The sequence below is a fragment of the Mytilus galloprovincialis genome, chromosome 11, assembly GCF_965363235.1.
Source record: "Mytilus galloprovincialis chromosome 11, xbMytGall1.hap1.1, whole genome shotgun sequence".
Classification (NCBI taxonomy): Eukaryota; Metazoa; Mollusca; class Bivalvia; order Mytilida; family Mytilidae; genus Mytilus; species Mytilus galloprovincialis.
In genome coordinates, this window is record NC_134848.1 from 29,089,843 (window position 1) to 29,104,906 (window position 15,064).

Genomic DNA, 15,064 nt, shown 5'->3' on the forward strand with positions numbered 1-15,064 from the left:
GGGGGTCAATTTGCAACAGCGTCATGTAATGCAGAAAAGCCCAACAGAAAAGAGAGTTATCTTTTTTTTTTTTTAGGGTGGGGAGGTGAGGAGGACAATTTGAAACATATTTATATTATATGAATATAAATGCCCAGCTTATGATAATATAAGCAATATTATATTATTCAATAAAAAAAATTTAAATTGTATTTTTTACTTTCATAAGTTCTTCTAGTGTAATTTTATTGCATTCTACTTTAAAATGCCCAATGTTTACATTTGTTTTTTTTTGTTTAACAAAACGTACATCATAATGTCACCTTGTTTCCTAGCCATGCAGTTGATAACATCTATTCTCTGGATTTTCGTTTAATGAAAATTTACCACTAAACATAAATTGAAATGGACAGATTTTTTTATTTGGCATTAGAATATATAGAGATAAATAACTACATTGTATCTGAGTATTTGCCTATGTATGTTGAAAATTTAGATTATCTGCTACATGTAGTATTTTAAAACATGATTAATAAGTGACACATGTATTTATGCGCTTGTGCTTTATGAAGATATACTTTGAATATACTTGGTTGACGATAATAGGTCGTCATATTATAATTGGTGTTTATCATTGTCATTTGTTTAGTTTCTTCTGTTACCCATTTGAACATTGGACTTTACCTTCTTTAAATAAGTTTTACTGTGCAAATAGATCTGTGTATTTGTTTATTCCACATATGCTAGAGGTATAGGTTTGAGATCTCACAACACATGTTTAACCCCACCACATTTTTGCACCTGTTGCAAGTCAGTAATATCTAGCCTTTGTTATTATTGTGTGTTTTATATTGATATTGGTTCATTAGTCATGTTAATATGTTTCAGAGTTTAGTGTGATGCCTATTTTGCTGAACTAGTATATATATTGCTGTTCTGGTGCTTGCTGAACACAGTTTTCAAGAGCAGGGTTTTCTCACCTGTTTTGGAAGACACATTAATGGTATAAGGCTGTTTTCTGCTCTTTGGTCGGGGTGTGTCTAAAAAAGTTTCCATATTTCTAATTTAGATAGACATGGAAATTTAGTTTGCTTATAAGAACCAAAACTACAGCGTCTCAAACATATTACTCTTATATTTCTAGAAATCAACAACACAAAACTCAAGTCAAGTTTGATCTTTTATAATATGAAATTCTATTAACATATACATATGCATGTATCACTAAATCAGGTTTCATAAATGACACCAAGAAATGACTCCAGATATGTTTAATATAAATATCAAGTTTACTTTAAAAGAATCAAAGCACTATATGTTTGTAAATGAATATGGGCATGTGCACCAATTTGAAAAAAAAGTGGTAGCTAGAATAGCTAGAATATAATTCTTGACACAAAAAAATGTTAACTTTACTAGCATTTCACACAGTACCCGAATTTCATTTTATTTTGTACTTGTACCCCAGAAAGATGTTTTTTTTCTCAACAAATGAAATACATTTTACTGCAAATCCCACCCACGCCCCAACTATCAAAACTTTCTATTTTCGACAGTTATTAATTTGATATATCTTTTTTGAAATAACCACATAGCACAAAAATAGTTCCCTATAATAATGATGATTTATTATAAACAAAACTTACTTACAGGCTCGTTGCAACCCATACGCCAAAACCCAGTTAAGTACACATCAGGAATTTGACAAAAACAAAATTATGGTAAATCTAGTAAGAATAAAGCTACTTAAAGTAATAAAAAAAAAATAAAAAGGTATGTTACAAATATATGTAAATTATCACTTTGTAGCTATATTCCTTTCTGAAAACTAGTGTATGTAGTCTTTTGATTTACAGAATCAGCATGATGATTACGTTGCTGTTCCAAACAATTAAGATGGCCGATTCCTCAAGTTGTCAGACCACAATTATAACATATACATTTTTGGAAGTTGATATCAAACACAACCCACTACTCATTAGAAATTAGTTATCTCTAAATAACTTTTTTTTTTCAAATTCAATCATTTTCAAAACTTTGACTGGTTACTCGTGAAATTAAGATTTCTGTGAGGTATTTTTAAGCTCAAGAAAATTGTGACAATGCAGGATTTTGCACCATTTACTCCAAACTCCTCGCCCAATGACTTCTTCCCCGGTGTTAAGTACACATCATTTTAGTCTAGCTACGCCCCCGACTTATTTAAAAAAAAAATCCTTGCCCCAAACAAATACGCAACATTTCTGCAGCATCACCTATATTCAAATGGATTTTTCTTTACTAAAAGTATTTTTAAAAAAACCTGATTTTATGAAAAATTAATTAACAAATTTCATTGAAATGTTATACATGTACATGTATCTGTATGCACATCAATATTATGTAAATATTTGTGTGAAATTTCAAAAACATCCTACCCATACTATCAGTAATAGATATTGGCGATTAGATAGATAGATGAAAAATAAAATGGAGATTAAGATGCAGAACCATAAGAGCAATACATGAATAAATCACATTTTCAAAAATATTGTCTATAAATAATACTTCATCATACATTTGTTTAAAATTTTACATTCAATCAGACATAGTAATGTTTCTTATCTCCTGATTTTCAATTTCAGCTAAAACAGCTTCTAAATCCTCATCATCTACCACGTCTACAACAAGTTTAGCGGTTCTTGTTTCTGTTCTTTTTCCTGCTACAGTTAGTCTTGAGAAAAATGATGTTATTTGAGATGAATCAAGGTATTCATTCACCTGAAATCTTTTTGTACTGTCTGGCAACCTAGCCTGGCGTATTTTCACAGCAGCATCACTTGCTGTTACTTTTTCACCTGTTTTTTCTCCATGTTCATACATTTCTGCGAGAAAACTCTTTAAGTCAGAGGAAAATCTAACAGCTTTCTTGTCTTTCTTTAAGGCCCATCCCTTTGACAAAGTAGTGAGGGGACTGCCCTGAATTCCAGTAGATGCTCCCTCAGAGGTTGTTCTTACATCTGTGGATACATCATTACATAATTGTATCCAACGGATTTTGATTTCATCATATGTGGATTTCCTTTCTAACTTGAATTCATGCCTTCCAAGTAACAAATGAATTTCTAGTGAATGGTGCTTCATATACATTTTAGTGCATCCTGTTACTGGGCTCTTAAACATATAAGAAGATTCATTTGTTACCTCTGGATTTCCTTCACATAGAGAATCACTTGAAGCTATTTCTGCAGGTTGATTGTCATTTTGGTTAGTCTTCCTGCTAGTATTGATATTTCCACTTTTCTCAGAACCTGAAAAATCCTCCTCAATGATGATATCTGTACTCTTTTGCTCACAGGAATATGTCTGCAACTAAAACAAATATACATGTAATTTCATATGTAAATGAAGTTAAATACATAAAGATTGTGTCATGAGACACAGATCCCTTTTAGTCCAGTCAAACTAAGTTTGAACCTCAAACTAATTGCAACAGAAAATGTTTAATTCCAATCTACTAATATAGCATTTAGCCCCAAATAAACACAAAACAAGAATCAGTTAATTTTTGGATATACTTTTATGTACAGAATGGTAAGGGTAAAACCTAAATATGAAGTATGAATATGTTGATACTTCACATTTGTACAATTACATGTACATGTCAACTATCAACAATTAATATTATAAATAAACTGTTGAAGTTCATGATGGTTAAGACTTTTACATATATATATATACAGTTGACTCTCGTTATGTCGAAGTCAGCCGGACCAGAGAAATATTTCGAGATACACGTAGTTCGACTCAAACGAACACCGGAAGTTCGACAATCTAAGGGACACAACTCTTGCTTAGCTTGGTAAAGCTAAAATAAATCCGGGTGAATATGGCAGGGGGATCGATATTCTTGTATCAGATCGATGTATTTGTATGTCACAGTCTTTTATTATTATAATGACATTATTTTTACTTATTGTTTCAATTAAAAAAAATCCTATGGATTTTCCACATGTTCCAAGAGAGTAATTTCCAATCGATAGTTTCGTTATTCAGGTCAGTTCATGGGTTATAGCTGACAAAATTGTTTATTCTCGGATACAAAAGATTTAAGAAAATTTTGATTTCTATTCATTTTGTTTTATCTCACTCTGTCTTTTCAAAAGAAAATATAACAAAATCAAAGACGCCGTTTGAGCAGTTTTTAGGTGATCATCAACGGAAGCCATAATACTCACTTTATACACACCCAAGCTCATTAGCGTAAATCACAAATTAATTGTTTTGTAAACATTTTAAATACTTTATCATGAACATTAACAATGTATCACTAATTATTTATCAAAATTCTATAAAAGATAATCTTAGATAAACACTCATGGAAATAGCATGTCATAAATCAATACAGTGGTCAGTGACCGGAAATTTAATTACACGTGTATTGTCAGATTAACCCTTCAATCCATTTAAATCCCGGAGGTCATGTTTTGACATATGTGTATTAGTTCGAGATAAAAAATGAATTTTAAATGCTTTTGTTAACCATGGGACCTCAAATTTAGTTCGACTCAACCAAAATTTCGACTCATCCAATTTCGACTCATCAGGAGTCGAATTACATACTTTTGTATGGAATAAAGTTCGGGACCACGTGAAAACTTCGACTCATCCGAAATTTCGAGTCAACCGAGTTCGAGACAACGAGAGTTAACTGTATATATATCAATACTATGCGGTATAGGCTTTGCTCCTTGTTGAAGGCTGTACAGTAATCTATAGTTGTTAATTTCTGTGTCATTTAGTCTCTTGTGGAGAGTTGTCTCATTGGCAATTATACCACATCTTCTTTTTTCATATGGCCATGATCTAGTTTGGTTTCACTTATCTTTGACAACTGATAAATGATGATATAAACAGGTATATGAATATATGTGTCTACTTATTTTGGACATATACAAATATTAACATTACCTCTTCTTTTGATATTTTTTTTCCTGTTCCAATGTCATAGGCTTTCCAGACAGTTATGCTTCCATCTTCATGCAGCTTCAAGTTACTAATTTGGCTGACACCCTTCCATTTATGGCTCTTTATCTCATGTTTTGACGTGTCTATTTTTGCAACTGCTAACTGACATCCTGTGACAGCCTTCCCACTGCAAATTGCAGCTCTCATGTCGTTTGCAGTTTGAATGTTGCCACCACTAGCTACATACGTCCTCATCTTGCACCTCATGTGAGCTATCTTACTATCACAATATGACTTTCCTGACTGTCTTTCACTATAATTGTAACTACTGATCCTAACACCTGAAAAATAAAAGGGTTTATTTATTTTAGGTCTCATATTCTTGCAGTTAAATATGAGCTTAGCATGGAATGGCATTTAGTTATTTATCAGGTGTATATAAATAATTATGTGCCATGAACATCTAAATAATATCATTTCACTCAAAAAATATAACATACAAAAAATGCAATATCATTTACAATCTCCTTTTTACTTATTTTCTTTTGAAAGTATTTACAAAAAAAAGAATGTTTGCATTATTTTCTCATTTTTTCCCAAATATACTGAATAAAAATTACTTAGTTTTTGAGGTTAGGGAGCTACCATTTGATTTTTATGGGGGGGGGGCTAGGATGAAAAATTGTGTCCTGCCTTTTTTTTTAGTTGTAATCTCTGTCCTGCCTTTTTATTTTTCAGGCTATTCGGTCCTGCCTTTTTCTTTTCTTAGCTTATCCTGACTTTTTTACAACAATTGTCATCCTGCCTTTTTTCTTTGCCAAGTTACTCATCCTGCCTTTTTTTTTTACTCAAAATCCTGTCCTGCCTTTTTTTTTTCAAATTTCATCCTAGCCCTCCCATAAAAATCAAATGGTAGCTCCCTTATATAAACTTCAGCTCAACAAAGTTCAACCTTAAAATCAATGAACCATGAAATAAAGATCATGTGACAGTCCTATTTTAACACTAGTTATTTAGTACAAAATGTACATTATAATATCTTCAACGCAACTACATGCACATTTATAAAGTTGAAGCCAAGTGGTTAGAGATCTAATAGCTGAAGTCGTCTTTTCAGAAACTGAAATGAAAATAACGTTACGTCATTGGTTGTATTTCAATTGTTTAGAACGTTTTTAACCAATCACAACATTGTGGTGTACGTTTTTCATATATTACCCATAATGCATTAGATTCTGAAACGGTGAAGTGACCAGGCTAATTGACTTAGATACATGTAGAACAGGAAAAACCCCTTTTACCCATATCATTAAACTTTAACTTACAAAATTAATTTCATTCAGTGCCTAATTTCCAGATAAATCTGTTGGAATCTGGAACAGCCGTAAGATGTAATTCATATATACAAATTTTGTTCAATAACACCTAAATACACTTACCTGTTCGTTCACTTATTCCATTCAATGACAACCAGAAGTGACCACAATGGTAACAACCAGCATTATCTGATCTAACAGACACTTCCTTTAATGACGGTATGACTGATTTCATATGAGAAATTAGGTGTTCCATTATTGATGCAACTGTGAACCAATCCTGCTTCACAGAGTGAAAGCAATGGACAAACGTGTTATGCTGAAAAATATTGAACATAATTATAATTATCCTGATTTAGAGTAATTTCTCGCAATTTGATTGGCTGATATTGTCCTAATAAATTTCAGTACAATTTTTTATTACGTCAATAGGAATTATCTCCCTTATTTATTACGTCAATTGGGATTATCTCCCTTCTACCATTGACCTAATAATTTTTTTTTAAATGTGTTGCTTCTTAGTCCTAATATTTTAATTTTTCACAGTTTTAGATTAAATGTTTAAAATATATTTGGTTGATGTTGTCATTATATTGAATTTAAATATAATAACATGTAATATAACAAAATCAGGATAAATTCGTTACACAGTGTTCAATTGTCCTAATACGGAATTTATTGGGTCAAAAAAATTCATAAAATATTTGAATGTGACTGGTTGTAAATTAAATTATGATTTTATTGTTTTATTCCCAGAACTACTGAAGATTGTATGGTAATAAAATTATCTTGCTGTCCACTAGTTTAATAGAATGGTTCCCTGATGATATACACATTCAAATTGAAATGTTTGTAGAATGCCTATGATCACTTCCTACAAGCTAACTTTTGTTTGTTCACTTTATTCGTTTAATGATCGTAATTACTTTTTTTTAAGCATTTCCTGTAATTGCAATAAATAATTCTGTAGGGTTTATCAGTTTTTGAAGGATTGCAAATAAAAACACACACAGGATTTTCAAAGTTACAGTACTTGTGTTTAAGTACAAAAGTTTAAGGAGTAGTGTATTGATTCAACGGAACATGTATACTTCACAATACTTTACATTTACAAATAGTTTAATTTTTGGTTGTAACGTCTGATTGGCTGACAGTGTTTTGTTTATCATCTCATCGACATAAGTATGTCATGTGACTGGGACGTCATCAACAGTTTTTCATGACTTTAGTTGGTTTAAATAGAATTAAGAACTTTAAAATTATCAGGAATGACTGTATAATTTTTTTTTTAGTCTATTCCAAATAACATAAAAAAAAAGGGTGCACAATTTAAAATATGTGGGTTATTTAGTGTGCACCACATTTTTAATGTTATTTCTTCATAGACAAACAATATTACAGTAATTCCTAAAAGAAGATCACATTAGGTACATGTATAAATAATACCTTCAAGTTTTGATCACAATCTTTGAAAATTGCCACAGCAACATGCCATGAAAGTCCTTTCTGCCCAAAGAAGTCGGTCATCTTTTCTCTATGAAGTGCTGGTAGAAATTTCATAGCCCAGTCTATTACAATTACAGCAGAGTTTTCATTTAGATCATCAAATATTTTGGTTCTAGCTTCATCTTGATTTACAGTTTTTAATAGATGGGCTTTCCAAAGTTCTATTTTGTAGCTACATGCCTCTAAATCTCTTAAATGTTCTTCTTTTTCTTCATTTGTTAGCTCTGTTGATCAATAAGAGATAAATAAAATTAAATTTAACATATGATATGTGCTTCACACACACCAAAAATTTCATTAAATCCAGTAGCATTTTTATACACTGTCATATATGTCCAACATATTTATATTCATTTTGCTTTTATGCTTTTATAACTTATAATAATATATATAATATTTCAGCTTATCTCATTGTTATCTTAAAAAAAAAACATATATACATCATACATGTATGTCATTGAATGTATATAAATACTAATTTGTATTGCTTGGTCGTATATTTTTTGGTACATAAACATGATAAATTAAATCAGACTGACATTTGTTTTCTCAATTGAAATGTTTTTACAAATTTATGAGAATAAATTAGTTAAATTTACCAGTATCTACGGTATCAAAAAGTCTCTTGTTTAGGTTTAGCTAGTATAACTTCTTTAGAGTCATGACAGTCAAATTGGATAAGGCTGTTTAGTTTTTTGCTGATTGATGTTTACTTCATTTTGATTGTCAAGAAGATGATAATCTAACTTATCAGCACAGACCACTGGCAATCACCATAATTCACAGTAAATCACTCCACACCAGTGATAGTGACGTTTTCCCCCTTGTGTGTAAATGTACTATCGATGTTACTGTAAATTCAGGAATTATTGTGTACATTTATTTTTTAGATTTTGTAATTTAAGATTAAAATTCTATTTTAATTTTTGTGTTATTGAAAAAAAATCCTGTTTAATTTAAAAAAAAAAATCAGACTGTGATTTTAAATTATTTCAATTATAACCTGGTCACATTTTTGCAATGTAGTAAACACATTTCAGAATTACAGTAATTCATTGTAAGTCATGTGTACTTGAAACTCTTTTTTAACTTTTCACTTACCTGAAGTATTATTCACTCTGTCGATCAACATTTGCAAGACATCAGGTAGCAGGTTACATCTGTCACACACTAGATCATGAAGGTGGTCACACTCTACAGCATACTCTTTCTCCTTTGTATCACTTAATGCCCAGTTAATGCAGTGATCAGCACATCTATCATTCTTTTGTACATGGAGCTTATAGTCTGTTTTCAGGTAGATTTTACTTTTTTTTTAGCTTTGACAATATTTCATCTGAATCATCTCTGTCTAATACCTCCATGTTTACCAATTCTTTTGTTACATTAATCAAAAGGTCAAATGCTGTGTTTCCATCTGCAGCAATATTATCAAGTCCACGTAAGTTTGTCTTTTTGGCAGCTGAACATGAAGATAAAATTTTGAAAAGTGTTGAAGAAGACAGTGGAGAGAAGTCTTGCTCCTTGCAAATGGTTATATACATATTGACTAACTCAGAGTTACATGAGGTTCTTATGACTTGTGGAATAGATACAGTCTCTTGTTCTAGTTTCACTGTTCTCATTCCAAATGATGACACCTGTATAAACTGATGATCAAAAAAAAAATCCAAAGCATGTTCCAGTTTAACAGGATCCATTCTCAATCTGTGCAGTTTTTCTTTTGAATCTACACTGAAACTGCCCGGCCCATTATTATAAAACTGAAAATGCCTTCTGGCTTGATCTATACGCCATACTGTAAGTCCAGGTATCAAATTCTGCAGTTGTGTTTTGGAGAATTTATTTGCAATCATTGAGAGCAGCTGTAACTTTTCATTATTTTTATCGGAACTGTTATAAAGCTTTACAATCATTTGAGTCAGCTGACTATCTGTATCTTCATTGTTACTGACTTGTGAAGTTATATGCTTGAAAAGCTTACTGCTTTGGCCTGGTGCTATACATTCAATCAATGCATCAATACCTTGAACTGCTTTTCTTTTATACAGCCTTACTGTCCTGCTGCTTGCATCCTCTATTGGAGTTTTAAGCTGGCTTTTCAAAGGGCTGATTGATCCTTTTCCAAGTATTTGTAAAGCCTCATTTAAACTTTCAATTGATGGCTTGCTTAAGGCATCACTCCAGTTTGACACTTGAGAATCAAAATCTTCTATTGTTGATTGAGATTGATCCATATCAAATAACTCAGAATGATGATCACCCTGAAATGTAGAAAAAACAAGTGAAACTGCGAGCTACTGCTCACTGATGATACCCCCGCCGCAAGTGGATAATATTAATAGTGTAAAAATATGCAAGTGTTCCGTAAACAGGAAGGTTGTCGAGTGATGAATCTGAAAACGCATCACACTGTATAGCTGACTGATATAAATCCTGAAACCAAATTTCAGAAATCCTTGTATTGTAGTTCCTGAGAAAAATGTGACGAAAATTTTCAACTTGGCTATCATGTGTAAAATCATACAATTGTTCGGTAAACAGGAAGTTGTCAAGTGATAAATCTTAAAACGCATCACACAGTATAGCTGAGTTAGATAAACCCTGAAACCAAATCTCAGAAATCCTTGTATTGTAGTTCCTGAGAAAAATGCGACGAAAAATATTCATGGGACGAACTGACTGACGGACGGACGGACAGACTGACAGACAGAGGTAAAACAGTATACCCCCCCCCTTTTTTAAAGCAGGGGTATAAAAACATGCTAACTTATGATCTACTGGAAGTTGTTGAGTGACAGTAATAGATGACTTATAATAAAAATTAAGCTTAAAACTGAATCCAGAAATCCTTGTGTTGTTGTTCATGATGAAAATTTTTAACTTTGCCATATACCTATCATGTGCAAGAAATTATACAAGTTTTTATCATGTGCAAGAAATTATACAAGTTTTTCTTACTTTGACCCCTTTTGGGCCCCTTGTTCTTAAACTCTTTGAACTTTAAACCCAAAACCTTTAAACCTTCCTTGTGTGGTTTCAAACCTTGATTTCAATTTCATAGAGATCCATTAACTTAAACTAAAGTTATTGTCAGGAAATTTAGTTTCTTCCAATGATGCTGATGTTGATGACGACAACGTGATACCAATATACGGCCTTAAAATTATTGACGGTGGTATAAAAGCTTTCGATAATAAAGATAGTATTTCTTTATTATCTAATCTTATATGATCTGATTTAATTTCATATATTATAATTTATGGACTCTGAAATGTAGCTCATTTTTTCTTAATTTAAACCAAAATTAAATGGTGCTTCTACAAACATAATACTAATGGTTATTTGGCCAAATTGTGATATTTGACAGCAGTGTTGTGATTGACACAGAACTGTACTAGATCAAGAAATTGACAGTAATACAGCCTCTTTATGGTTTACTTTTACAAATTTGACTTGGATAGAGAATTATCTCATTGGCACTCATACCACATCTTCTTTATATATATCTGGTTGATTTTATTTAGATTGTAGGTTGCAAATTATTTTTTTCACCTCTGATACATGTACATGCATGTACATGTAACAATTAAAAGTAATTTTTTTCTCTCATTTTTATATTTGCATTATGATAACTTTTTTAAGAGCCTTTACTTTAGAACCTTTATGGCTAAGAAATTGTACAGCTTAAATAATTTGTGACAAATGATGATAAAGAGCACAATGAAATGGGAACCAAGAAGTTTATATTTTGACCATATTTGGTTATATGTCTAAGACTATTTTGACCTCGCAAAGACCAGGAACACACGTATTGAATATGTCAAAGGCCAAGAGTGTATTTGTTTATTTGTTTCTTTGTATTTTTTTTTAAATTCCTTTTTATTTTGATTTTTCAGGAATTGATTATATAAGCTGTTTTTTTTTTATCCTTTTGTCCATACTTTCAGGAGCTTGCTATTGTGTTATATGAATTAATCCTTCTTAATGGCATATATATGTCATTTCTGACAGCTATTGTTCTTATGTTTACCTTCTGTGTCCTTGGTCTTAGTGAATATGAAGCTTCCTGGTCTAAACTTTCTACATCTTCTTTATCAATAAAGTCCTGTAAAATAAAATTTCAAATATTATTATGTGTATACATATTGTTTAAAGTCAAAGAGTAGAAATAAGTAAGCCACCACTTATGCCATAGTCTTATGTTGCCCCCCTCTATTTTTATTTCATAGACTGCTTGCATTTGAAGAATTCTCAAATCAGAATCAGACTTTTCTAGAAAATTGCAATCATTCATGACTATCTCAGGCTTTAACAAGAGATTTATTTAAAGACCAGGTTTAAAAAAAAACAGATTGTAATACTAGTATTGACCAGGCTTGCAAGCAGTACTTATTGGTCACATAGAGAGGAAATAAGTGTTACAAAAGGTGTTACACACTAAAATGTCTTGTTTACTTTACTAACCAAGCCAAGAAGTGTACACACAAATATTTCCCAACTTCATGTACTACATTATATAGCCAAATGGCTATATTCTGACATTTTTTTTTGGTGTCGAACTAAAAATTTTCAAATATGTACCCTTCCAAGTTAACTTCAGTATGGGCTTTGCTCGTTGTTGAAGGCCATACAGTTACCTGCAATTGTTAATTTCTGTGTCATTTTGGTACCTTGTGGAGAGTTGTCTCAGTGGCAATCATGCCACATATTCTTTTTTTAATTTTTTACTATTCCATGTATTCTAGTGGCTAATGGTGTAGACTGATCATGATATGGTTGTTTGTTAAAATGTTAGTCTACCAAACAAATAAACATAATCAATGATCAAGGTAAAGGAGGTAATGGTCAGATGATCTGTACCAGACAAAAATGCACATTTTGCAATTCCATACAAAAAATTTAATTCAACCAGTATTTTTAAATTACTATCAGACCATGAAATAAGGTTAAAGTCCTCTATGCCACAACAAACAGACAAAATGAATATATTTCATTTGTATTTTGATCATATTGCAATTTAAAAAAATTGTTCAATGGTAAGACAAATGTTTATAAACTTACTGGACTGACATTTTCTAGTTCTATCTGCTCCTCATTGTACTTTCCATTTAAGATTTTAAAGCATGAACTACATAAGCCTGAAATATACATGAAGGCAAACAAATACATTAATGCATCTACATGTACATTTATATATGATATAGACAACTGTTGTACATGTATAACAAATTCTGCAGTTGTTTAAATTACAATTCATTTTTCCTTTGGAAACTTTTTGTAACAGTAATGCTAAACATCAGCATTATACATGTGTTGTATACAATACCAACTTCTAAGAGACCCAGAAATATACTATTTCAGCATATTGAAATTGTTAATGGAATAAAATGGGAAAACTTGAACATATATTTAACCAAATCAAATAAAATGGTTTTGTTGTGTGACCTTTAAACTGCTTATCTTTGAGTCATTTGAACTCTGGTTGATAGTTGTCTGAATGTTAGTTATACTACACCTCCTTATATTTATTTTGTAGTCAAACAGGAATGTTCTCCTGGGTTTGGGGGTTGCTTCCTAGACTCTTAGAATGTTAAAAATCCATTTCAAAATGTCATGCTTGTCAATTTAGTACAAACTAACATGATTAACTGTAAACATGTTCTTGTCCTTATATACATGTCATATTTGCTACTGGACATCAAACCTCATTAACCAATTCTTTATCATATTTATCAAAAAGACAGTAAAGTAAAGTTACATGTATGATAAGAAGAAATCATGTATTCCAATTCAGACAAAGTACAAAGACCATGCTTAGACTAAATCACTTTAAATGTACATGCATCACCCATTTTTGCAGTCAACCATTCATAACTGGTTTGATTTATAATCAGTTTAATTTATCCAGCAATATAACTTGAATATAATTTACCTGCTCCAACAGGAATAAAGATGCCTTCTCTGATGAATAAATATCTGCTCAATTTGGTTATCACCACTTTAGTCACTTTCTTACTTCCTTTATGGTCTGGATTGGCACAAGATCTTGCAGGTTTCCATAACAACCCTAAATTGTACCTATGTACAGGGCACACCTTCAAGTCTGGTTGAAAGCTACAAAATCAGATATTTTTTTTTAAAGAAAAATCAAACTTGGCTTAAACATTGAAAAACAACAACTTTACATCATTTTTTTGTACATTATGTACTGCTGTAATGACTGTTGAGGACAATTTTCATGTTCACAAAAAAATAACAACACCTGTAGTATGATTATCAACCTCATTATGCATGTCTGCATATGCATGTGTAAAAATCATTTACCTTTGTTCATGTGTTCCTGGTCACTAGGCATGCAAATGTAAACATTCTTCCAAATTTGCTTTAGACTCAAAAATATAAATCTCATTCTGTCTATCAAGAATAGTTATCCCTACATCCAGGGCCATGTTTTACATACAAGTAAATGAAAACAAAATTGTTTGGCATATTTTAAATTTGTTAAAAATGGATGCTACTGTAGTTATAAATATATATCATGATGCATACATGTTTCCTATCTTTTCTGAGTATTCATGCTTATCAATATATCAGCTGCTAATTATTTATGTTCTAAATTTGAACCATTCTAAGCCAACATTTGTTTACTATTCATACATGTAACACAGCCTGTAACAGGTATCACTATAAGCATAAACAAAAGTATTCTATCTATAAAAAAGGGGGGTGGGAATATTTTTTGAGAAGTTTAAAAAATCTTAAGAGCTTTAACTGAAAGGAAATAGTAATAAACATCAATTATAACGTTTTTTAAAGTGAGAATAATTATTTTCCTACCTGAAAAGTCCACATCTGTATGATATGAGGTGTCCTTCACTTGATACATCTGCCTCCCATTTCGATTGGTGGCCACTTGGCAACTTGCAAGACTTTAAATGGTTTGAAATGTTTTTTGGTACATTCAGAAAGTTTCACATATTCTTTTTCTCTGGAAAATGTAGCAGAAAACCCACACTTCCCCCCAGTAAACTTCTGCAATGGACAATGTGTCGTCTGTTTATCAACATTGGCAGCCATTGAAACATCGCCCTCTATGTAAACATTCTTCTAAGGGAGGTAATTGGGATAATTCCACTGATGATCAATTCAATATTCTGAGGTCTTATATTTCATATTTCACGATCATTATCATTACTTTTTTTTCTTTAAACTTAAAAAAGTATTGTTTTTCTTATATATACAGATTATAACTTTCTAATTAACAGTTGCAAAAAAAAATTGGAAATGAACAAAGTGGGTCACATTACTATGCA

General features: G+C 31.3%; 1 protein-coding gene across 1 annotated transcript; it reads right to left on the bottom strand.

The window, feature by feature from the left end:
• Nucleotides 1-1,143: 1,143 nt before the first annotated feature.
• Nucleotides 1,144-14,704, bottom strand: LOC143051937 (uncharacterized). Its single transcript, XM_076224920.1, has 9 exons — nt 14,589-14,704; nt 13,684-13,865; nt 12,813-12,889; nt 11,782-11,856; nt 8,850-10,012; nt 7,689-7,972; nt 6,366-6,561; nt 4,930-5,267; nt 1,144-3,330 (listed from the first exon to the last, which is right to left on the bottom strand). The coding sequence occupies exons 5-9, from the start codon at nt 8,878-8,880 to the stop codon at nt 2,557-2,559; spliced, it is 1,623 nt and encodes a 540-aa protein (XP_076081035.1). The 5' UTR covers nt 8,881-10,012; nt 11,782-11,856; nt 12,813-12,889; nt 13,684-13,865; nt 14,589-14,704; the 3' UTR covers nt 1,144-2,556.
• Between the last annotated feature and the right edge of the window lie 360 nt (nt 14,705-15,064).